At 26.7% G+C, this 24,932-nt stretch overlaps 2 protein-coding genes across 7 annotated transcripts in view; one reads left to right on the top strand and one right to left on the bottom strand.

Annotated features, from left to right (window-relative positions):
- LOC129975714 (KICSTOR complex protein kaptin-like) overlaps positions 1–694 on the bottom strand; it is a 35,406-nt gene extending 34,712 nt beyond the window's left edge. For 2 of the 6 annotated variants that reach the window (XM_056088876.1, XM_056088881.1), the window contains exon 1: positions 453–645. The gene's annotated coding sequence lies outside the window, so the exon portion shown is untranslated. Of the gene's footprint in view, positions 1–452 lie in introns of all 6 variants that reach the window. The other 4 variants (XM_056088883.1, XM_056088882.1, XM_056088877.1 and 1 more) reach the window with 4 other exon arrangements.
- Positions 695–1,013: 319 nt separating this feature from the next.
- Positions 1,014–20,344, top strand: LOC129975245 (thioredoxin domain-containing protein 11-like). Its single transcript, XM_056088283.1, has 13 exons — positions 1,014–1,273; positions 2,566–2,776; positions 4,023–4,250; positions 4,830–4,923; positions 8,174–8,277; positions 8,376–8,441; positions 9,577–9,705; positions 10,175–10,954; positions 13,216–13,264; positions 13,338–13,492; positions 13,665–13,777; positions 15,088–15,168; positions 16,308–20,344. The coding sequence occupies exons 1-13, from the start codon at positions 1,098–1,100 to the stop codon at positions 16,822–16,824; spliced, it is 2,703 nt and encodes a 900-aa protein (XP_055944258.1). The 5' UTR covers positions 1,014–1,097; the 3' UTR covers positions 16,825–20,344.
- The last annotated feature ends 4,588 nt before the right edge of the window (positions 20,345–24,932 follow it).

The raw sequence follows: 24,932 nt of genomic DNA, 5'->3' as shown, positions 1-24,932 counted from the left end.
TCTGCATGCATAAATAATGCATTTTAAGATAGTTTTTAAGTCATAACTATTGATTTCACATACAAATTATCATACACACTAAGCCTTCATTTTTATGAAAATTTGATTTAAGTCATTTTAATACTATACTAAAAAGGTATCAATTGAATCTATAAAGATTTTATTTGGTCAAACAAAGAAAAAGATAAAAACTATTTTTTTTATCAAGATTTCCCAGTCTCTGCAGAAGTGAAAAAAAAAAAAAAAAATGCTGTTTTTGATGAATGAAACTTTTATAAGAACATAAAATTAACAAATTTTTAAAGAAAAAAAAACTGTCATCAAAAATATTCATTCATTTTTTTCAGTTAACTTTGTTAAAAGTAAAAGAAGCTTTAATTTAAATTTGACTTAAGGTAGGTATACTAATGATTAAACTGAAAACAGATTTTAAAATTTCTCTCTATTCTTACGCATTCTAAAAAATCTAATTTCCTAAATCCGTCTAAAAAAAGGCATGTTTATTTCCAATAACAAACAATATCTGAAAATAAGTAAAACTTCTGATATTTATAGAATTTAAACTAAAGCAGGTTTTGTTACAGAATGCTACCCATACAAGGTCTGCCAGCAACAGTCGGTTTCTGTCACATGTGTAGAGGCATGTACAAGAATTCAATAAATAATTAAAAATGCATCCCGCCCACGCTAGCAATTGTTGCCAGTTCCAGTTTTTGAATTAAACGGAAAATATAGGAAGAGCAGACAACTTATGAAAAAAAACTTTTTGTTTCAAATTACTTGAAAGTTTGCCCTTAATAATAAAAAAAATGTAGAATTGCAATAAAATTTTAAAGGAAAATTCTATCAAAATATTACTTTACTTCTCATGTCAAATTTAATTTATTCAATGTCATCAAAAAAATCAAAAGAATCTTATTCAAATGGATACATATCATATTCGAAAATCACTATAGAATGAAAGGCGATAAATATCAATGAAAGATGGACCTCCTTTCAGTCTGCCGAGCCAATAACATAATTTTGAAAGATTTTACGGTATAACCTTATGTACTTGGTTTTCGTTTTGGTTTCCTTTTACGAATAATGACGTCATCATGGCGGCGACCGACGACTTGACGAAAGATGAGGATGATAATGGTATCAAAATACAAGATACACGTGGCGAACCTCTATCTCTCTCAAAATATTTCCAAGTTATGAATTCATATGGACGTGAAATTTTTTTTGTGATAACAATTGTGTTCACAGGTATTGCTGCACTTCAGAGCGGGTACGAAATTTCTATTTATCTTTTAGTGTCTATTAAAAAAATTAAGCCGGTGTCTGTAAACATAAGCAAAACACACCGTCAGATCAATGTTTACAATCAGCAATATAAACAATTTATTTATTATTATGTTCCAACTTATCAAAAATTGTTTCTATATAATAAAATACAAATAAATATACTCTTATCTAATTTTTATTTTAACATTGTATTTGTTCATTTTTGAATTAGTAATTTAAATTATGTTTACAAATTAGTATTAGTATTAGCTCGCTTGTTAATTTTTTCAAAATTTTACAAAAATAATTTATTGATTTTTTTTAAAGAGATTTACTTTTTTAGAAATCAACCATTTATAAAGCCTTTTAATTTTTACTATGATTATTAAGGCTTTATCTTGTTTTTTTCTTCCATCTTGTCATTCTTTTTTGCTATTTATATTATACTATCATCATTATCTTTCATATCTTCTTTCATCTATTATTTTACTATTAACAATATTAGCTGATTTAATGGTATTTAGATATTTAATTACTTTGAAATATTATTGAAATCCAAATTTGTATTATACATAAAATTGAGAGTTTGCCATTTCTATTATTTATTGAATTCTTTTAATTTTTATATCATTTGATTTTTATTTTTGTCAACTTCCTTTTTTCCCTATATATGTAACTGGTGATCTCTATGGTTTTTAATACCATTGATTATTCAATGATTGCAAATTTTACCAGTGTTATTTATTGTATTGTATTAGAATAAATGGCTTAATTTGTACTCAAGGCATTCAGTTATTTTAATATTACAATAGTATTGGCTTAATGCATGATTTATCTTTTTTTTTTTTTAATTTTCACATTGGACAGACATGTTATTACAATATATGTTTCAATTTAATATTGATTTAAAAGAATTTCGATTTATAATTGTTTTAATGTTTTTATGCTGCATTCAGTGCGTAGTAAAAATAAATATTTTTTATAACATAATATTTTGTTATAATCTTTCAGTGTTATATAAAATTTTATATAATGCTCCCCTATTGTAATTGAACTGACATCATCATGTATGTGAAATTATTTAATATTTAGCTAAAATATTCTTTCTTATCAATCAAGTGTTTCAAATATTGTTTAAATTTTGCTCCATTTTAAAACACAAATTTCATTAATATGTATACTTTTGATGCCCATACAAGTTTTTCTACATAAAACAATTTTATAATTATGTTATTTTAATTCATAATTTTGTTTATTCATAAAATTTATGGTAATTTTACCACTTATTTTTTCTAGACCACTGAAAACTAAAAAAGTTAATCCTCCGAACACATTTTTTGAACCACCTTCCTTGGTTACTGACTTTTATACTGGGAATATTAAGCAACTTTTATCATTAATCTCTGAGAAAGATGTATCTCTTGTCATGTATTATGCACCGTGGGATGCTTCGTCCTTACAAGCAAGAGAAGAATTTGAAACAGTTGCCAAATTTTATCACAATGAGGTATTGTTTAATTAGTGTTTTGAACCTGTTTTTTAAATATATACATGTATATAGATTTGAAATCTTGCCAAGTCCTTGCAATAAAATGCTGCTAAAAATTGTAACAATAACTATTAATTTACTTTTGACTGCTCTAGATTATATATAAAAGTTACACAATTATTAATTTTTTTCACCATTTAGAATGTTTTACATTATTTATAATTTGAAGTACCTGGCAAGAAAACTCGCTTTCCACATGAAAAAAAAAATATTATTTTTATTTTTTAATGATTTTGTTTTTGAGTTTGCATTTTTTAGTTTTACTGAATTTTCCTTAAAAGGTTTGTTCAGTATTTCATATAAAGCATGAGAAAATGAGCCTTGACATTAAGAGATTTACACTTAATATAAGAAATTTGTGGAATATGGTTATATATGCAAAGGGAAAAGCATCGATTATGCTCATATATAAGATAGAAATGTTAAGCATATTCAAACTGCTTTTGAATTGTAACCATAGAAAATCCCAAGCAGAGAAGTTTCAGGATTAATGTCAAGGCATAAGTTTAAAACAAATGTCTGGTCTTTTCAGAATCTGCAAGATCAAAGTGTTACAATGGTGAATTCATTTGCCAGAGATCAGTTACTTTATAAGTGGCAAGAAATGGACTTCAGATTTCTGTTTGTCCCATAACAAATGGAACTCCTGTTTAATGCATAGAATAAAATTTTGAATTTTCCTCTATTCAGTTATGTATTGTATGTATCTCAGTCTATAGTTGTTTATTAGAAATAAATATTTTAAGTCTGCATCAGCGACTAAATGGATCATACTGGAAAGAAAAAAAATTGAATTCAAATAAAAATTGAATTTATAAGCAATTAAAAATTGAATAATTATAATTTATGAAATTGAATTTATTATTATAGTTATTTTTTAAGAATTGAAAAAGGCTTTAGAATTTTCTAAGAATAATTAAATAGTTATAATTTTTAATTATACTTTTCTGCCATAAATAGATATGCAATGTGCAATACATATTTTAATTTCGTCAAAAGAAAAATTCAAAATTTTTCTCTTAGAATTCCATTGGAGAATATTTTTAGCATTTAACAAATATTAAATTTCATGTTAAAATGAAAATAAAAGTTATTTAATTGATTAAATTAATGGTACATTAATGCAGATATTTTTTATCTTTTAAAGATTTTATATGTATATTGCTTTAAGAAATTTAAATTGTGATTAAAAATTTCATTTTAGGTATTTTTTGCTGCCATTAATTGCTGGTGGCCTGATGGAGAGTGCCGAAAGAAGTTCTCTATTCCATCATATCCCATCGTCCTAGCATACGTTCATGAAATGGGTATAGTTCGTTATGAAGGTCCTATAGTAGCCACATACCTAATATACTTTCTTGATTCCATTTTGTCTCCAGTTGTGCCACTGCATCATTCTGGGGAATTGTTGGATTTACTGACAAAGCATGAGGTATGTTTATATTTGACTTTTATGCAATGTATTCAATGTTTATCAAAACGTGATACAATATATTTTTAAGCAATTTTCTGATATGTGATATGATTAATCAATCAAATAGTTTCAAATTTATAAAATTATGTGGAGAATTAAAAATTGTTGGGGAAACTTTCTGAATCTTTCTAGGAATTATTTTTTCTAAAATAATTTTGCATTTGGTATAATGATTTTTTTTATAATGTGATTTTATATTTTTTTATCACAGTGCATGCAATGAAATATAAACAAATCAGCATTATCCTGATTTTTTTTATAATGTAATAATAATGGTAAGAAAACTCAATCCCTCCGGGAAACTTATAGCCTGCAAATTTTCCATATCTTTTCATCCATATGTTTTATCGCTAATTTTATAATCAAACAAAAAAAAAAAAAAAAGATTTCTGTTGAAAATATTATTTAAAAAGAGAATTCTCTCTAAAATGAGTATTTGAAAATATTATTTTAAACATGTAGTAAGATTGTATAAATATTTTGTATTCCTAAGAGTAATTTCTTTCTGTATTAATATATATATATATTCATTTTCAGGCTGTGTTAGTTGCATATTTTGAATTCAAGAATAGTTCATATCCTAAAGGTTATAAACAGTTTTATTTTGCAGCTTTAAAGTCCTTATCTACTGGTATGTATTGTTGTTTTTGAAATTTTAGTAAAAAATATTTAGTCTTGATTACTTTATTATATGTGTTATTCTACATTGAATTGTATTCTTATCTTCTATTATATATTATACTATAGTTGAAAGATTCTTAGAATTATTCAGGGGTGTTTGTGCTCCGGGGAAACCCCGGAATTCCGGGGATTTTGAACTTTGATCCCCGGAATTTCCGGGGATCGTCGTTCAAAAGGAAGTAGGAATAATAATGAATTATTTATTTTGATCTGGGTAATTTTGTTTGCTTTTAAAGCAGAAAACGCAAGGTCAGTGTGTGTGGTGAAAACTTTTCCTTTCTTTCTCCAAAGGCAGTGATAATGCGTGAAAAGGGGGAAAAAACTTCTTTTTTGTTCTTTCCTTATTGCGAGTTATGACTCATTCCCCCGGTTCTTGGACATTCTCTTCTGGATTCTTTTCGGCAAGTAGGCGCTGCAAAAAAAAAAGGGGGAGACTTCGTTCGACCAGATGTGCGATAACGTGACTCTGGGTTCAAAGGTCTTATCTCTCCTGGCGTGGCGCCAATAAGTAGAGAAGGGGGATTTTTCGCCGTATTAGCTATTTGTCATTGATCGCTTCGCAACTTTTTTTTCTCCGCTGTGTAAAATTTTCGTTTCATTTATTGATGCACGTGTAAATTTTTCGTTTCGCTTATTGAAATATTTTTTTATTTATGTACGCAAGAGAATTTCATTTAGAAATTTCAGCATATGAAACAGAAATTACCCCTTAAAAATTCATATCTAATTAGTTTTACAGCATTAGATCCAGAGCTAAGAGGTAAAACCAGTACAATATTAGCTTTTGAAAAATTATCATCTTTTATGTCCCATATTTTTAGTGATAATGAAAAGTCAAAAGTAGAAGCTGAAATAAGGTTATACCAGAGTGATATTGATATCACCAAAGAAATGCTCTACACATCTGATGAAAGTGGAAATCAAGTCAAATGTACAATTGATAAATATTGGTCTAAAGTTTTTTTATTTAAAAGATGATTTCACAAATGATTATAAGTATCCTACATTGGCTAAATTTGTCAAAGCCTGCCTTAGCTGCTTCCATGGCCCATTAGTGGAAAGTGCATTCAACTCAATGGATACACTTGTCACTGACTATAGAACCTCTCTTAAGATTGATTCCCTAGATGCAGTGCAGACTATTAAATATGATTTAATGGCTTCTAAAGAAACCTCATGTGAAAAATATGGCTCAAAAAATCCAATGACTGATCCAATTCACAAAGATCTCTTACTGAATATGAACAGAAGTTGGAAAACATATCAAGAGGACTTAAAAACATGTATTTCAGATGAGTCACCTATAAAAGTCTCTGAAAAACCTTCTACATTAGCAGAAAAGCAAACTGCTTCTACCTCTCTGCATGTGCAGTTCTCGAGGAAATTTCTTCAACTGTAAATGAGGAAAATAAAAGTCAACCTTCCTGCAATTATGAAGTTCACCACAAAAGACAGACAAGCCCACAAACATTAGAAAATAAAAAAAAGAAGCAGCAGAAATTAGATAATTTTTTTTAAAAGAATTAATTTAGGTAATTTAAAATATTTGCATAAAATGTAGTAGTTTATATGTTTAAAAATTTATGGTTATTAATTTTGCAAAAAAAGTAATTCATTGAACTTTTATAATTAGGTCATTCAATACTTCATAATTGTAATTTTTCATTTCTCCCCCCCCCTTCTCGAAACTCCAAAATGCCGGTAGTAAGTCCGTAAAAGTTTCAGGGGATTTTTTGGGGTCCCACAAACACCCCTGATTACTACAGGAGAAATTGAAAATGTGCTGAAATTACAATTCTGTTTTATTTATTAGAAATCAGTTTAAAAACTAAAGTATAACATCGTGTGTTTACTTTCTAGCTGTATATATAAAATTGTTATGTAAGATTTTTCTAAAAATTCTTTAATGTATATTTTTAAACTAAGGTTAATGTTTTTTAAAATTAAATCTTTTATTATCATATTATTACAAAAAAATTTTCTACAACAAAATACCGTTGATCAATCATAATAATGTAACGCATTTAATCGCTATAGTTCAGCAGCTTTCTTGCTGTCTAGTCCTCTCAAATCTTTTACTTGTCAGCGACTCCGACTCTCACACACGACTTCTGACGATCCACACAACTTCACTGCAGCTTCAGAGTGCCCGTCTTTTATAGTTCCGGGATTTGGGGCTAGAATCTTCAGACCAATCAGGGCGTGTCTGAGTGTATCTTGGTTCCTACTGGATGGATCGTGAAACTTCTCGAACTTTCCAGTATGATCCATTTAGTTGCCAAATGGTTGCCAAGCTCTCAGGTCATTGCGCTGCAGCTGCTCAGCGCAGATCTTACAACGGTCTTTCTCACGATGACACTATTCGTGCTGAGTAGCAAAATTACAGATTTGTAACAATATACACAATTATAAATGTATACTTTTATATATAAAGCTTTTTTTGTGTGTGTGTTAAATACTCACTGATTGGAAGAAAAGTATTTCTATTTAGAACAACATAAAAGCGATGGTACTTGTATGTTAATCAAGCTATTGTCAATTAATATTGTTATACATTAACTACCAACAATTAGTCACCAAATATATCATATCAGTGCATTGATTGTATTCACTAATGATATCGTATTAAACCTAAAGTTTGCTAGTAGCATGTGGTTAATATTAAGTACAAAAAAAATCATAAGAATGTTGGATTTTGTTAATGTGCATATCAGTGCATGACATAATTCAAGTACCATAATTTTGGAAGAAAATAAGTAAAAAGTCCATAGCTTAAAATTCAGTCATTATTGTATATTAATTCAACACTAATCATGATGGATATTTATTATGAATGCTTTATAATTTAGAAGTGCAATATATATTAATAATGATCTTGAACACCTGAATACCAATGTAATTAATGTTAATAAAGTAAAGGGCTCTAAGATAAAAATCGTCATATTTGTTTAGCTGTGTTCCCCCCTCCCCCACACACACTATTCATTTCCACATGTTCTGAAATGCATAATGCAAATATTTCCTACTTTTATAATCATTGTCTTTAAAGTGTTCTTAATGGTGCTTAATATGGTTTATTTCTTAAAAAATTTGTGCTTTTACAAGTATAAGATTTAAAACAAAATAATTTTAAATTAATGAAGCTAGCTGTAGTATTTTTTTAGAATTACATTGTTTGCAACTGAGTTTATTTTTTATAGATCCACACCGAAGAATTTGTTTTGCTGTTTTGACAAACAGACATGTTGCAGAGAGCTTTAAATTAAAATCTGATGTTCAGTTGTTTCTCTGGAATAGATCAGAAGTTAGTTTTTTTTTCTGTGTTGGTGTGTCCTTATTTATGAAATTTTTTAACCTGATTTTCTTTTTTTTTTAAAAAAGAATATTTATTCATTTAATTAGGTCTATCGAGGAGAAATAAATGGCCATGCAGAGCTTCTAAAATGGGCTTATGGAGTTCTAGATTATGTAATTGATTTTTACAATTTGTTATTTTAGAAGTATAAAAATAATATATGATAAAACATTATTTTTCTGTACTTTATTTGGATACTTTTTAAAATTGCTATGGCTTTGTTTTTTAAAACTGAATGTATAATAACTGATTCACTGACTATTTTCTGACTCATCATTTACAGGGTTTTAAAAAAGTATTAGCATGGAGATAAATAAAGTATTGATAAATTTGTAGTCAAATTTTGTTGGAAAATAATCTTACTGTTCCATAGAATTTTTTTTTAAATCTTAATTTTTCAGTTCAGTTTCAATTTTTCTGTATTTTTCATTTCTAATAATTGTAAAATTTTGTGTGTTTTTTTAACCTAACGATAATCTTTAAAAATTGATTTGCATTCAGATTCAACTTATTTATTTTTACACAGTTATTCTTTTTATAACTAAATGCAGTTTCAATTGTAGATTTATAAACATTTAAATATTTATCTATCAGAAAAGTTTCAAAAAAGTATAATTTGTTCTTTACAATTTATAAGGTTAATTTTAAATAAGTATTTAATTTCAATTTTGCTTTTTAAAAAAAATCTATAGTAATGGTTGCAAAATAACTAATTCATAATTAACTGTACATTTTCTTAAATTTGCATGTTACAAATATTAGATTACTTGTTAAAAGGTGCAGTTTATACATTCTCCCCATGATTAATAGTTCAGTAATAAACAGTAGATTCTAGTTAAAATATCTTTTATTTTGTATAACTTCACAGAAACTAATTTTTCATTTAACTCATTGTGTCTATTATTCAACAGTCATAAGCTATTTTTATTTTGATATATTTCATTTCTAATCCATTAAAAAATCAATATTTTTTAGAATTTTAACAATTTGTCCAAGATTTATAATTCAATTGATGCATAAATACACTTTGAAAATTCATTTTTCTCATTTGAAAATTATGTGATAAAAATGATTGATTATTTACAAGGCTAAATTTTGTATTTATGTAACAGCTTAAAGTTCATGAAATTGATATTCGTAAATTTGATTCCTTTCTGTATAGTATATTTTTTTTATAAAAAGGTTGGAGAGGCGATGTTTTCACTATATTATTAGAATAAAAATGAGTTTGATTTGCTTATTTTACAGACATCTGATTGGGTATCACCACCTGGAACAAAGAGCAATATGCTGTCAGAAATTTTAGAGAATCATGCTGTACTTATTTTGTTTACACCTCGAAGTTTATTGTTAGAGTATACACCATATTATAATCTAGTAAGTTATTTTCATGTTTTGTTAGATTGATTATCTGTTTTCATTTTAAAATAAAAATTATTTTACTACAGTTGACATATAAAATTAAATATATGTGTCCAATTTTTAATATTGGCATTTATGTTTTTTTAATTCTTTGGGTGTATCATGACGTTAAAAACAAACTTAATTTTTAAATTATCTGTAAATAGTTTAGTATTTATTTATTGCCAAAGCTACAAGGCAAACAACACAAAATAAGAAGTAGTGAAATATTTTTAGAATTTTTTAGTAATGCATTTTTAAAATTAGAAGCTATATTTCATCAATAAATTTGTTAAGTTTATTTATTTATTTTTTTATTTTAAGAAAATTTTGGAATCTTATCATATTTGAAGAATTCACTGCTTTATTTTTATTATAAATATCTTAAAATTCTACCCTTAAATAAATTTTCTTTCTTCCTTTTTTTTTTTTTTTTTTTTTTTAGCTTAAGGAAATTGCTTTAGATTACTACAACTGCAATAAATCAAATTTTGTGGAGTCTATCAAACATAGGATGGTTCTGAAACGACACATAATGCAAGAAGAATTTACTAAAACAGTAAAAAAATGCCATAAAAATGATACATCAAATAACCCAGACCTGTGTCGATTTCGTCCTGATCTTTGTGACCTCACATGTTGCCAATCGAAAAGTCTCAGCCTGAAGTCAAACCAAGCATGTTTTTGTCGAGCCTGTTTACATCATGTTGTTGAAAATATTGAAGACATGAAACTTTTTGAATGTGAAAACACTCTGCAACTTGTTTTAAAAAATTTTAATATCAATGCACTTGGGAGCTTCGACCAGTGTAATGACATAGAGGTTTCTTTTCCTGTTAAATTTGGTCGATACAAGCGATTGAGTTTTCATTGTGAAATGGAGTCTCCGAATGCTTTGAAATCAGTAAAAAAACAACTTACAGATGAAGAAATTGCTGAACTTAAAGATGATCTTATATTGACAATGATACAAAATAATGAAAAAAGGCTCTGTCACAGAATGCGCTATGCTTTGAATTATTCTGAACTATTTTTTCCAAGCTTCCCAGATCCTTCTGATACTACCTCTTGGCTGAGTAATTTTACTGGCCTTGGATGTTTGACGAACAAAACTTTGCATTTCATTGCCATGGATGTGATTCTGTATCATAGTTTTGCAGAAAATTTAGGGATAGATATATCCTTGAATCACCATCAGACTAGTGCTGTTATTGTGGAAACTACAGTAAGTAACTTTGATTTCTCTATTTTTAATTATATATTAGTTATTTCATATTTCTATTTTATGTATTCAAGCAATTTATTTTTTCATTTAGAGTTAATAGTTATTTTCCTCCATTTAACTTGCTGCAAAAGTAGCTTTAAAAATGTGTGGCCATGTTAATTAGATAATATAAGATGAATTTTGTTTCAATTCGTTGTTTACTTAAAATTTTTCTACTTGATTATCTCTACATTTTTTTAAGGTATCAGTTTTTTAATTTCAAATAACATTAATTTTGTCACGATTTTGATTATTAACTGTAATTCTAATGGTGATATTTTTGTTCCTTCTGCAATTTCATATTTCATTTGAAGTCAAATTTTGAATATTTTATATTCTTAACTATCTGCTAAATGATTTCTTTAAAATAATTAATTTAATTATTTCATTTTTTTTTTAGTTTAGTTTAGTTGTGGATTATTTTTGGAAATCTGAAAAAGGCATGTAATTATCCGGATATTGTTCACTTTTTTTTAGTGCTTTTATCCTTGCAGAATCTCCTAAATATATGAAAATTGACCGTAACTGTTATATAACATATTCAAAATTCAATCTCAAATATTTATCTCTTCATATTTTTGTTGTTGTTAGTAAATAGATGGCTTTATTTATTATTTATTCTGTCCACTCTCTAATCTTTGGCAAAATTTCTGATGTTTCAAAAGAATTATAATTTGTTGCAGCACTTTATAAAAACCATTAGCAATGTATTAAATTGTTTTAATGACACATATTTAAAATTTTTACTTACCATATCAAATATTGAATTAATTCTACAATTCCTTGTTCCTTTTGCCTCTTAAGCTGTGTTGGATTTAGGTTAAATGGGCTTTATATTGCCTATTGAATTTGCTTATTTTATTATGACAAATGTAATATTTGACATTAAAAGGTATTTTTTTTATTATTTTTTAATGTTATAAATTTTACTCCTTGTTCTTGATGAGACTAATTTTTAAATGAGCAAAATTATTTCTCTTGGTAAAAAATGTTTTTATGAGCAATTGCTGTGTAGTAATCTTATAAACAATCACTCGTATATATAATATAACATGTAATGATATCTCTTAATTTATTTTAATTCTAATTATTTTCCTAGTTTTTATCCTAAATTAGTCCACATTCACTTCATTCTGAAATGTGCTCTTATTTTCTGATCCAATTCCACTTTTTTTTAAAAAGTACTTTTAACACATGCTCAGGAAACTAAAATATTCAGGAGATTCTCATGCTCCGAGTGAAAGGATAAAATTCTTTATTGCTTTCAACTTTCTTTTAAAGATACCTAAATTTCCCTATCCTTAATTGACATGTGTCAAAGAAATCTCTATCAAAATCTCATTGTAAAAACCATTGAAGGTAAAATTCTGTGCTCTTTTACTCTTCTGCCCTTGTGTCGCTGTAGACTGACTTCTTACCACTTATACATAATAATACATAATTACATATACATAATAGTACATAAATTTATGCCTCAAAGGATGGAATAAATCAAAGTTTTAAAAATTCAAAAGTGTCTTCTCTTCAGCCATGCAACTGCTAAAACGTGTTTACATATATATTTTTAAAGACTTAGTGTTGGATCGACATGTAGATAAGCTCTTATAAACATAATGTATGACTGTTGCTCCTGTAATAGAATGTTTGTGGAACTTTATTATTCAGGACAGTGACCGGTGTAATATTTTCTCATACCTAAACTTTTTCCTTCTGAATCATTTAAACAACTTCTACTATAAGAACTTCCCGATTGTTTTTGAGGATAATTATGTTGAATTAATTTCTGTTGCTGAAGCAGTCATTTTAGAAATCTGTGCTATATTTATTAGTGTGAAATATTCATTGTGCAAATGTTATTATTGGTAAATTGATTTTTGAATAACTTTTGTACATTTTTTTAAATGTACAAAAATACAAATGTGTTTTGTCCATTCTTTAAATTCATTCTTTCTTTCATTCTTTCTCTATTAATTTGGGTTTCTTTTTTGGAGGGAAGGGGATACAGTAACTACTGCCCCTAAAGTTTCATTGCAAGATCTATTACCATATGTATTGTAGTTTTTTTACACTTTTCTGAATGTATTTCATCACTTCTTAGTAGTAGTATCAAAAATTTCCAAATATTTTCTGTGTGTACATGCAAACTTAGTATTATTTCATTAGAATAAACTTAAGTTTATGTTTTATGTACTAGTTTTGTTATTTATTTCTAATTATTTTAGAAAGAAACTCAGTTTGTTCTGGAAGAACCAGTAACAAAAAAGGCTTTAGGTATGTTAGCATCCTTTTGATTGGTTGTTTCTTTATATAAGCTCAAGCTTATATGGCTTTAATTATTTTTCAGTTGAGTTTATAAAAAATTATACAGCTGGAAGTCTAAATCGTTATCTCAGAATGCCAGTAAAAAAATTGAGCAGTTGTGAAATGGAAGAAGAATCTAATGTGTGTGTTCAAGAAGTTACCACAACAACCTTTTTTGATGTAGTTTTAGATGACAAAGTGAGTTTTTAATTTCTTTATCTGTTCTTGTTAATTTCTACTGTTATGAAACAATTAATTCATTGGTTAATGTAGAATTTTAAGAAGAAAACCGTGTCAAAAATTGTAACAGTTCGAGAAAAAAATGAACATTTAATTAGTAATTTTCATATACTTTTAAAACTTTTTTTAGGATGTAGTTCTTTTATATTATGCACCTTGGTGTGGACCCTGCCAATCAATATCACACATATTTCTCAGTGTTGCAGATTATTTTTCCAATGTTGAAGATATCAGATTTGCTAGGTAAGATTAAATTCATTATTTAAAGTTAGAATCATTATAAGAAGTATTTATTTTAAGATAGTTCATATATATAATATTGCAATAACCAGCATTAATATGTGAAATATATTTATTATGATTACAAGAGCAAATCATTACTAAACTAACATAGAAGACATAAAAAGATACATGAATGTGAGCAGTATGTCTTACCATCTCACCATCAAGCTCTTGCCTGCCAATAATGACAGAAAAGCATCATATGATTAATGACGCAACATGGTGTCATACAGAACATGAGATCCGTTAACAGCTCCCCCCCCCAGCCCCATATATATATATACATATACACACACAATATTAGTAAATAGAATAATGGGATTGAATTTAAAGTACAATAAAAATTTAATGTACAACAAAATCTTGTTTCCTTTTATCTTTAATTTCAAAAGAAATCAATCTTTTTTATTATATGTTTAATATGCATTGTTTTATATATACTTCAAAATCTATATTAATTTCAGATTTTGTGTTAATATTTTCCTAATTAAGATAAGTTGAAAAATTGCTTAATTTGCATTTTAAAGTTATATTTAAAGACTGTTATATGGTAATTGTATGCATAGTGTTCATAAATGAATATCCTAAATTTTCAGGTCTGTTGAAACAAAACAATGTGCAACATTGTTATTTATCAGAAATAAAGAAATAACAATTAAAAGTTTAAATTCAATGCAGTTGTAAGTGTTTAATATAAGCTGATGTTCTACCATTATCAGCTAAATATTGATAAACTTTATACGTATCTGCAAACTTTCTAAACATCATATCAGACATGCGGAAAAAAATATGAAATGATTTGTGCACTGCCTCAGTATTGTCTGTATATTTAATAGCTCTTTATTCATCTATTAACACCCAGGGTTTCAATGTAAAAAATTTTTGCCCTTGTATGCAAATAATTCTCATACAAAATTTTTTTTCTTCTCATTGCAAAAAAGAAAAATGTTTTTGCTGGTGTATAAATTTAGTTGAAAAAGCATTTTTAACATCTTACTTTTATTATTTTTGATTTATCAGTTTTAAACTACTATCATCTTGAACATATGGTAGTAAAAAAAATATGATAAAATTATTCTTTTCCATTACCTTTCACGTTAGTTTAAAGAAAATTATGTAATTCCAAACAAAAAGAGAGAAGAATTTAGATCAGAAATTGATCACTGTTTGCTTATCTTTGCTATAATACTTAGAGTTCAGAATAATTTAATATGCATTTAATTTTCTATAATTATTCAAACTTCTGCTTTTTTTATAAAAAAATAATGTAGGATTAATGGTGAAGAAAATGATTTACCTTGGGAATATACAGTCGAAAAATATCCTACTATTATATTCTTTCCTGTAAAACGGTAAGTCATTTTTTTTCTTTGAAATATATTATTTTTATTTATATGAAAAGAAGGGGAGAGGGAATGAAAAAGCTTTTTGGATTTGTGTGTTTGTTTTTAATGAATTACGCTGTTTTTTCTATTTATTCATATAATTGTTTAAATCAACACAATTTAAATGCATATGAAATGAATCCACGATTCACATAGATTAAGGATCATTTTTATGTCATGAAATTTTATTGTAGTTTCTATCTTACTGCAATTGTTTTAAATTCTTAAATTAGTATTGATTATTTGTTTGTGCTGGGTTTAATTTTACAACAAAAAAATCTTTACCAAAATTCCAAATTCTACATTAAAAAATGCCTTTCACACAATAACTTTCTCTACCTTATTTAGAATGAACTATTTAAGAAAATGCATCTTTTAAAGGTATTTTTGTTATCAGTTTTATATCAATTACATATTTTATTACATTTGAATTTTAAAATTTAAATTTTTCCAGCAAATGCTGTACTAAAATAATCTCTTCATATATTGAGTTTTTTAATTTTTTGCTATTATTTTTCATATTGTTTACTTTTGTGCGAAATTCAGAGTATCAAGTAACCTTTGGGAGTTGTCTTACAGTATTTTGTGCTAATTGGATAGTTTAAATTATGTAATTAAATCGGGCAGAAAAAATTATTTTTCAACAATATTTCATATATTTTTTTAGTGCTGTGTAGTTGATACCTTAATTGTTTTACATTTTCTGTTTGCCCTTTTCCAGACTTTTTATTAAAAAGTTAATATTAGTTTAGACCCTAAAATAAATGAAGTGTGAAGAATTGTGTTCACTTTAGAAAACAGTATATGGGCAACCGTTATTATGTATAAATAAACTTGGTAGAAAATTATGCAACTTATTTATAAATTTTTACATTAATATAAATTGTTAGTCATAGATTTATTATATATCAGTTAAATCATTGTAAAGAGATGAGATGTCAATAATCAATTAATGAACATCTTAAACTAGTCACCTACATGCATATTACCTAGTCACCTTCTAAACTGTAGTTCCATTTGAAAACTATTTCAGAATATGCCCATTTCAGAGAATTACAAATTTTTCAATGTAATCATTCTGATTTCTATTTTTTTTTTTTTTTCAGAAAATCTGATAGTGTGGAATTTCCATCTCATTTACAAATTTCCATGACTAACCTCTTGCACTTTGTGCTTGTTCATACTCAGCCCAAAGTTCGTTGGAAGGTCTCCATGGAAATGTGCAATCGTGATTGTATTGCTCATAACCTCATCATGTCTGCCAAAGAAATCAGAAGGCTCTTCCGGGAACAAAAAGGTCTCATAAATGATCTACATTTTGCTCAGTTCCTTGTCTACAGACCAAAGAAAGTAAAAGGCTTATTACCCAAAGGCAGTAAGCCACCTAATGTGAATTATTTGAAATCTGTCTTCTTAAAAACTGTGGTAGAGCGAATCCATAAAAAACGAAAACAAATCTATCAAGCTCGGCAGTTACAGATTGTTCTGAGAAAGAAAAGAGATGTTTACCTTAAAGATAGAACAAATACAGATAATAAGACTACAAATGTTACTTCTGGACAAAAAAGCAAAAAATCTAAACTCATAAATATTCATCAAAAGAAGGCAAAAGATGAATTATGATGAAATAAAATTTCAAATTATAGGTTTTAATGTCAATAAATTACTGTAGTTATTTATTAATTTAGTGGAACTTTGTGTGCTGTGTGATATATTTCCCCCCCTTCCCAATTTTAAGATAATATTTCCAATTATATTAAAAGATATTAGTTCTATTTTGAAATTTCTAATGAACACATGCAGTATTTTTTGGTATTAATAATTTTACTAGTAAATACTTTTTTTTACCATTTAATAATTTTATTAAATTGTTAAGATATCAATCTAGTTCATTTTTGAATACTCATCTGTAAAAGCAAAATTAAGGCTATAGAAAGGAGGACTAGTATTCATTATCATAGTTAAAATTCTTGAGCTTACACTTACTTTTTAAAAAATCTGACTATATTATTTTTTAGCTTTAGCTGGTAGAACTGTGATATTCTATTTTGAATGTGATGTCTAACAGTGTTTTTGTGCATGATAGTAATCAGTATTTTGAATAACATTAAATAGCTATAACATTTAATTTTTAATTATTTTGTGGATTATAAGATAAATTCATGATTACATATAATCCTATTTTATATGACATTGAAGCTTCCCATAGCATTTGTACCTATTTAAATTAAAAATATAAGTGGGGTTTTCTAAAATTTTAAAATGATTAGTTTTATAGTTTACTGTTGCAAAACAAGTATTAGTTTTATTGAACTAAAAATAAAATTCTCATTAAATTTTTAAGGCAACTCTTTTAGTTTATATAAATAAAATTTGTGGATGTTTCTTTTTTTTTTTTAATTTGTGGAAAATAAGAATATGATAGCATCACAACAAAGTTTTGAAACTTTCTAAGTTTATGTAACATAATGCTTTTATCAAGCTAACCATTGTCCAGTTTATTTTCAACTTTTTGGTAATATTTTACTTGACTGCTTTTATAAAGTAGCAATGAATGTATAATAAAGAAAGTTTTGCAATTTAGCATTTAAAAAAATCACACAACATGCAGAGTTCATGCTTTGATTTGTCAACAGTGAATATTTGTGATAGCTTACTTGCCGTCCATTGCAGTTATGGTTAATTAAAAGTGAAAGGCAATATTATGTAAATTGTGCAATACAATTATATGTGCTGTGATAATAAAAAAAAAAAAAATGAACATTATTATTTCTAAAAGTGAAAGAGGAACTGCTAGGTTACCAGATTTGACTATTAAGTAAAGGATGTACTGGTACTTGGAAAGTTGAAGCTACTCTAAAAAATTATTTAGAGAATTAATTAAAGTTAACATTTAATGTATAGCTCTGTTTATGCCATAAAATTTCCAAAACTGATTTTTGGTGATATTCTTTGGAATATTCTTGAATTATGTTTGTCATGAATATCCAGACATCCCAAAAGTCTTCTCTTCAGTAAATTTAGAATATGTGAAATGAGAAGAATTTAAATGGTGTCAACTCTGAGAAACCACATAAATGCATGATCCTAAAAAATCTTCTGTACTGTTTTTCTCCTAATGTGTATTTCATCCTTAGTCATGAGATAATCTAACTACTGCAAGCCACAATATGTTTGACAGACCACTATCCATTTCTTAAATCATTATAAATATCTTATTATTATTTCGAAATCAAGCATGTCATTCAGACACACAACCACAAAATGGATATGTTTGTGGTAAACAGTTATAATAATTTCTTAAATCTCCCTTACTAATTTTTATAATTTATTGTAAAACTTGATAAGCTTTGCTGTATGTGGAAATCCACAACAATGTAAAGAAAAATATCTAATGGCCAATGATTGGAAAAATTATAGATGTTCTTGTTACCTGATCTTCTCAATAAAAAAAAAAGGAAAAAGAATAATAACTTTATTCTGCCTTAATCAGCTTTTTTCTGTTATTAGCAACAGCATCAGTCCTGAAATTAGGGTTGGGTTGATACCTAATTTTCCAGTTTAAGATACAAGTTGATATTGATACTTGATATAACTGATTCTTTTCCTGTTGGAATGAAATTGGTTACTGAATGGGTATCAGTTCTGACATTTGCACAAAGATTAGGATTGAATTAATACTAAATTTTGCAATATCAGGAGCAGATTGATACTCATTTGTACATGACACTTTTATTTGATATTTTGATAAAAGAAAAACCTGGCAAACAAGCTTTTTGTCTTTCAGTAGGTATTAAAACCTTTAGTCTTACCTTTACTGAAATTGCTTGTTATCTATAACTTTAATTCTTCATTTTAATTTTATGCTTTGTTTGCTTTTTAAAACTGTTAAAAACTGAAGGCTTTTATAAAGCTTAAGACTGATAACCAAAGTTTATTTTTTCTTTATTTGTAAATATTTCATCATACATTTATTAAGAAAATGTGTATATTTTTAATTTTAAAAATATAAATATTTTCATGCACACTTTTTAAATCGTCATATTTTGTCGATTCTCTTCATATTTAATTTTCATTTGCTTCCAGTTTAATTTTTAATATTTATTATTTTGTTTGAGTTATATATTTATAAAAAAATTGCATAAAGCAGAATATATTTATTTATTGAAAAACTCAAAAATTATATGTACTTAACAAACATTGTCGGAAAAGATGAACAATGCATCAAGAATACTTTTATTCAAGGTAATGGCAAAATAATTAGAAAACATAACACATGCACATATCTTTGAAGCAAACCTGCCAAGAGAATTGAGTGATCTGCAATTTTCCAATACTCTGGTTCATATTCATACAAGTATTATCTTGATATTTTTTACATCAGATTGTTACACTATCCCAAAACCCTAAATGAGACTGGTAGCTGATAGTAATACAAATATGGTTGGAAATTGGAATTTCACTTCTTCATAAAATTTATTGACCTGGGGTTTGACAGTAATTGTTAGGTGGGTGAGAAGAGGAGAAGAAAGGCATTGCTGATATTGTTAGTATAGGAGAAGACGATTCCTTGGTCAAGTCATTTTATTCAAACATGGAGATTATCAATCTGCGTCAATCCGATTCAAAAATTGATATTGTGTACTTGATTCTCTTAGTTTGTGTCAGTTTTCTGTGCTTGATGCAAAGTATCAGGTTGATACATTATGACCCAACCTTATTTGGAATATTATAGTCATATTCTTTATATGCTTATGTGCAGATAAATGGATGTGCAGACATGAGTGATTAAAACTACTAATGCTTTATTAAAAGTATTTTATTAGATATTTGGTTTTAACTATCAAACATTTGTTTATGGATATCGAAAAGTTGATAGAATTTGTCAAAACCTCTGATAAATTGATTCATTTGTCCACATTAAAAAAAAACCCAACTTTGGTTATAAAAGTAAATTTTTGGTTTATTAATATTCTCTATTAATCTTTGTTCTACTGCATTTCCTTTTATTGCTTTGTATCGCATAGTATAGACTTATTCATTAATCATATTGATGCCAAATTGCAATAAAATGATATTGATTTTATTAATATTAATTATATTTTATTCTTTGGAATAAATTGCTCTGGAACTATAAATGCCAAGTGAGTATTGATCAACTTTTATGTTTGTTGATTAATGTTTCTGAAAAAATGTTGAGAATAAATATTAATTCTTAATTTATTTCATTTGATTCGAAAATTAAGTTAAATTACTTTGAATTTTATTATTTATATCAAAAGGAAAAATGATGCATAATATAAAAATGTTTATCAATAGATTTTTTTAAAAGTATTTGTAAAGAGATATTTTTATAATTTTCTTTTATTGCTGGCATAAGAAAATTTTATTGTAATTTACAATAAAAATAACCTTTTACCATAAGTAATTTTTTTTACCTCAATAGCATATATGTCATTTTGTTATTTTTAATATGCATTATTATTAAAAGTAATGATTGTAATGATATAAACATAACAGCAATTCATTTTTTCCATAATTGATTGGTTTCATAGATTAATATCACAACATTTTTTTTATGCAAACTAACTGAAACTTTACAAACTACTATTGAAGAGAATTTGGCAATTCCTCTGAGTTATGATCATTATATCTCACCTGCTGAAATTAATCCAAATCCAGCTAATCCTTTCATGATCTTTTTTATAATGCAAACAAATACTACAGTACATTTTAATATCCAAGTTCAAAATGAGTAATAAAATATTTTCTACTTTTTTGAGTTGTGGAAAAATTTAACTGATAAAACATAAATATGGAACAAATTTTATTTAAATCTAAAAAGTTCTAAAGGATTTGTTTTAAACTGTAATTGAAATAAGTGTTTCCAATATACATAGATCATAAATTACTAATTTCCATTTTAAATAAAGAGTTTTGCTTTATTGTGTATAGATAAATTTTGTCTTTAGAAAAAGCTTTATTTAAGAACCAAAATTCTTAAATCAAATTGAAGATACTATATTAATTTTTAAACTTTAATGCAGCTCCCCCCCCCCTTCAAAAGTGCTGTTATACTTGGTGTATTTTTTTTTCCAACTTAAAAATTGAAGTTAATATCATTTCACTTCTAAAATTCAATTACCTAAATTTTATCATGATACTAAAACTTTCCTGCAACATATTTTTACATGATAATGTAGATCATGGATAACTTGGACATATCATGTATTTAAAAGTATTATTTAAAACACAGAATGCTCTTGGTCTTAAATGTTTATCCTAATGCTTTATTATAGAGTTTGTTAATATTTTACTTTTTAAAAAAATCCTTTCCTGAGCTTTCTATATCAAAATAAATTGTTTGTAAATGATATGAATAATTCAGATTGAAAAATACAGTTTGTAGGATCTTTCTTTTGAACTGCTTAGGAATTATTTAATTTTTAATAATATAGTATAGTGCAAATTTTTTTCTGAAAATTATTCATTTTTAATAAGTAATTTTTTTATATATATATATTTCTAAATCTTTGGAACTGATTTCGTCTTTAATAGAATTGATCAGTTTTATTTTTAATAAGTAAATGTTATAGGAAGAATTTCTTAGAAAATTAAATTATCATATGCAGATGTTTTTTTTGACATTGTGGCTGATTATTATTATATATTTCTTAAAATTGTATTTCTTAATTGTTAATTTGTATTTTATATTGTAGTTTGTGTATAAAATTTTGCATTCATTTTTGTGGATTTTGGTGTGTGTCTGTGTGTGCCATTTTTCATACTGGAAAAATAGAGAAAATGTTTTGGTATGAAGAAGCTTATTATCAAGACTTATTTTCAAAAGAATATCAACATTTAAATGTGAATGCATTTTTTATGTTTATTAGATGTCATAGAATATTTGCTATTCAATCCATGATTGTATGTTCCTCATTTAATTCATGTAGGGGAAAATAAAACTAGTCATTTGCCACATTGTACAACTAACTACTTAAAAGATAATTGTGTTGGAAAAAAAAATGTGCAGATGTTATATTATATCTGTGCCTTTAAATTTTACTTATTGAATAAAGGAGAAAAATTTTTGTTGTGAAAAACTTTTGTCCTTCTTCAAGCAATATACTGCATTCAAATACATTAAATGAGTTCTGAAATATATTAATCAAGTTTTATTTTTCTTTGTTATGGAAATTTTTGTTATTGCAGTGCAATTCAACAACTTTCATCTATCATGAAACATCAGAACAGGAATTTTGATTATCAGAAGTTATAAGCTGTCATCTAAAGTCACGAATATATTTTGCTACATTCTGTTCGGGAAAAGTTCCGATTTTGTGTGTGTTCACATAAGATGGCTGTTCGAAATCGAAAATATATAACTTGCAAAACCCATTTAATTTTTAAACTAAATGCATATACCTTCATCAAAATCTATATTTTATTTTTATTTGGGAATGTATATGATACACTTATATGTAGGAAGATTTGTCAAAAAAAGTGCTTGAGAGCATGAAATAAATGACCCAAGATCAATATTTCCAATATCATTTTTTCTATTAATAATTAAGAAGAATGTGTCTGTGTATTGGTACGCTATAAGACTGACTACTTGACCTAGAGCTATGAAATTTTGTAAAAATGTAGTGTATAACAGGTAGGAATTTGCTCCATGGAGTGTATTTTTGAATTTTAATAATAATTTTAATCAGTTAAAGCGATTTTGACGATTTTCCGCTATAACTTCTGAAAATATTATTGCACAATACTTAATTTTAAAAATAGTCTTTTCAATGCTGTCCTGTAAACTTTACTTTTCTTTTAGAAATTTTTTAAAAAAAAGTTGTATAATTTTTTCACATTTAATCTGCTTTTGTTTATCCATTTAATCGCGTGATTGTCTTCATTTGTTCATATCTATGGAAGAAAATTCTCCTTATCACACTTATCGAGAATTCAATAATAAAAATATATTACCCCCCCCCCTTCCCGGAAAAAAAACCGGGCAATTTGAAATAGATTACGCAGACACTGAAGTTTTAAATGGTACTATGATGTTACCTGGCTCGACTTCATTAAAAAGTTTCATGTACGCAATAGACATAGCAAGTGTAAGGATGTTAAACTAAAACGTTTTCATTATCTCAAAATTATTTTATTGAAGGAATCATGAATATCCAGTTATGCGTCGGAAATTAATTGAAATTAAACACAACTAATATTCCCAGCTAATCACTAAAGACTGCATTTTCAAATATTCTGGATGATGTTCGTGTTGACGTTAAGTTGATTACGTTCTCTGTTACTCCAAAATCCCCGAATCCTAAAATAGTCAAGAAAAAAGCAAGAAATTTTTTTCATAAGATAATCCTCGCCCGCCTCTTAAAATTGAGGAACTTGTAACACTGTAGTTCCTCCTCCTTTATTCTTTTATCAGTGTCAGGTCATCAATTTGTTTTGGATACAGATATTCAAATAGCTTTAGAAATGTCATATAAATCAAATGTTGGTCTTTTTTTAAGAATTTAGTTTTATTAGAAAAATGCAGTTAAAATTTACTTCCCGTTCGAGGAATATTCAGATCCATTTTGAAAAGTAGAATTTTAATTTTTTTTTTCTTTGATGTTCATATGATAACTAAAATGCACGAAGTTGAAAACGAATGAGCAAATAGAATTCTCTTTGAAGGATTTCTATTCAGAATTTCAAACAGATTCACAATTTTAGTGTTAAATAATTTCATTTTCCTAGCTGGCTTAGTTTTTGAATTATATTCTTATATAATCGAAAAACAGATGCAAATTCTTTTTTCGTAGAAAATTCACGAAATTCCACAGAACATTTGACAATACCAGTACTTTTTCTTTGTATTTTATGAATGCAGGAAAGGAAAAAAAAAAAAAAAATGATTTAGATTATCTATAGTGATATGGTTCTTTTCCATGTGAATGCATTTAATGGAAATGTTCTTTAAAAAATTTTATTCTTCCATATTTTATTCTAAATAGATAATATGACATGTGGCCCCAGAAAGTGGTTCCATTCCTTCCCCTCGTAGCTAGAACTTTTTTTCATAACCTTATATCGGATCGCACAGAATAATATCGACATTGCAAACGTTTTTGAATGCCTATCTTTTCAGATTTTTTCAATATAACTAAATAGTTGAAATAGTAAAAATAGTTAAAAAAATGGTTTTGAATGCAATAATATAATAATTCAAATTAATTGCGCTTTTAAATGGATTTTTTATTTATTTAACATAATTATTTCTTCGTTTTTATTTTTTCGCCTTGAGAAAAAAGTTTCTGCCATGGACAAGCGTCTGAAATCTAGTTTTTAACTTTATTGGCTGCACTCAAGAAAATATTTTTTTTTTAAAGGGGAAAACTTTGTTGAGGAAATAAAGCATCTAAAAAAGCCTGTGGATGCACAGGAAATTTGGAGAAGGAGAAAGCATAGAACTCAAGATAAGAGACTGTGGATAAAAAAAAAATTATCTCAGTTATGTCCCCCTCCCCCAGTTGAAGATCAGAACATCAAAAATTTGGAACGATGATTGATTTCGATATTATATCCAAAACTAAATAAATAAGTAATTAAATTTATGAACTGTACAAAGTTGGGGTGAATAGTTTCTCGCCTCTATACACAAACTCTTTATTTATATTTAGTTATATAAAAGTTCAAGTAAAACTCATAAATAGCTGACACGTTGTGGGAAAAAT

The sequence above is a fragment of the Argiope bruennichi genome, chromosome 7 (genome assembly GCF_947563725.1).
Source record: "Argiope bruennichi chromosome 7, qqArgBrue1.1, whole genome shotgun sequence".
Taxonomy (NCBI): domain Eukaryota; kingdom Metazoa; phylum Arthropoda; class Arachnida; order Araneae; family Araneidae; genus Argiope; species Argiope bruennichi.
Note: the sequence above shows the minus strand (reverse complement) of the source record. Positions and strands in the feature narration are given on the sequence as shown.

What these genes read in the sequence shown, in the direction of transcription:
- LOC129975245 (XM_056088283.1), top strand. Translation starts at nt 1,098, where the DNA reads ATGGCGGCGACCGACGACTTGACGAAAGATGAGGATGATAATGGTATC. An exon ending in AGTAACAAAAAAGGCTTTAG is followed by an intron (nt 13,265 to 13,337) that starts GTATGTTAGCAT and finishes ATTATTTTTCAG; the next exon opens with TTGAGTTTATAAAAAATTAT. An exon ending in GAAGATATCAGATTTGCTAG is followed by an intron (nt 13,778 to 15,087) that starts GTAAGATTAAAT and finishes AAAATAATGTAG; the next exon opens with GATTAATGGTGAAGAAAATG.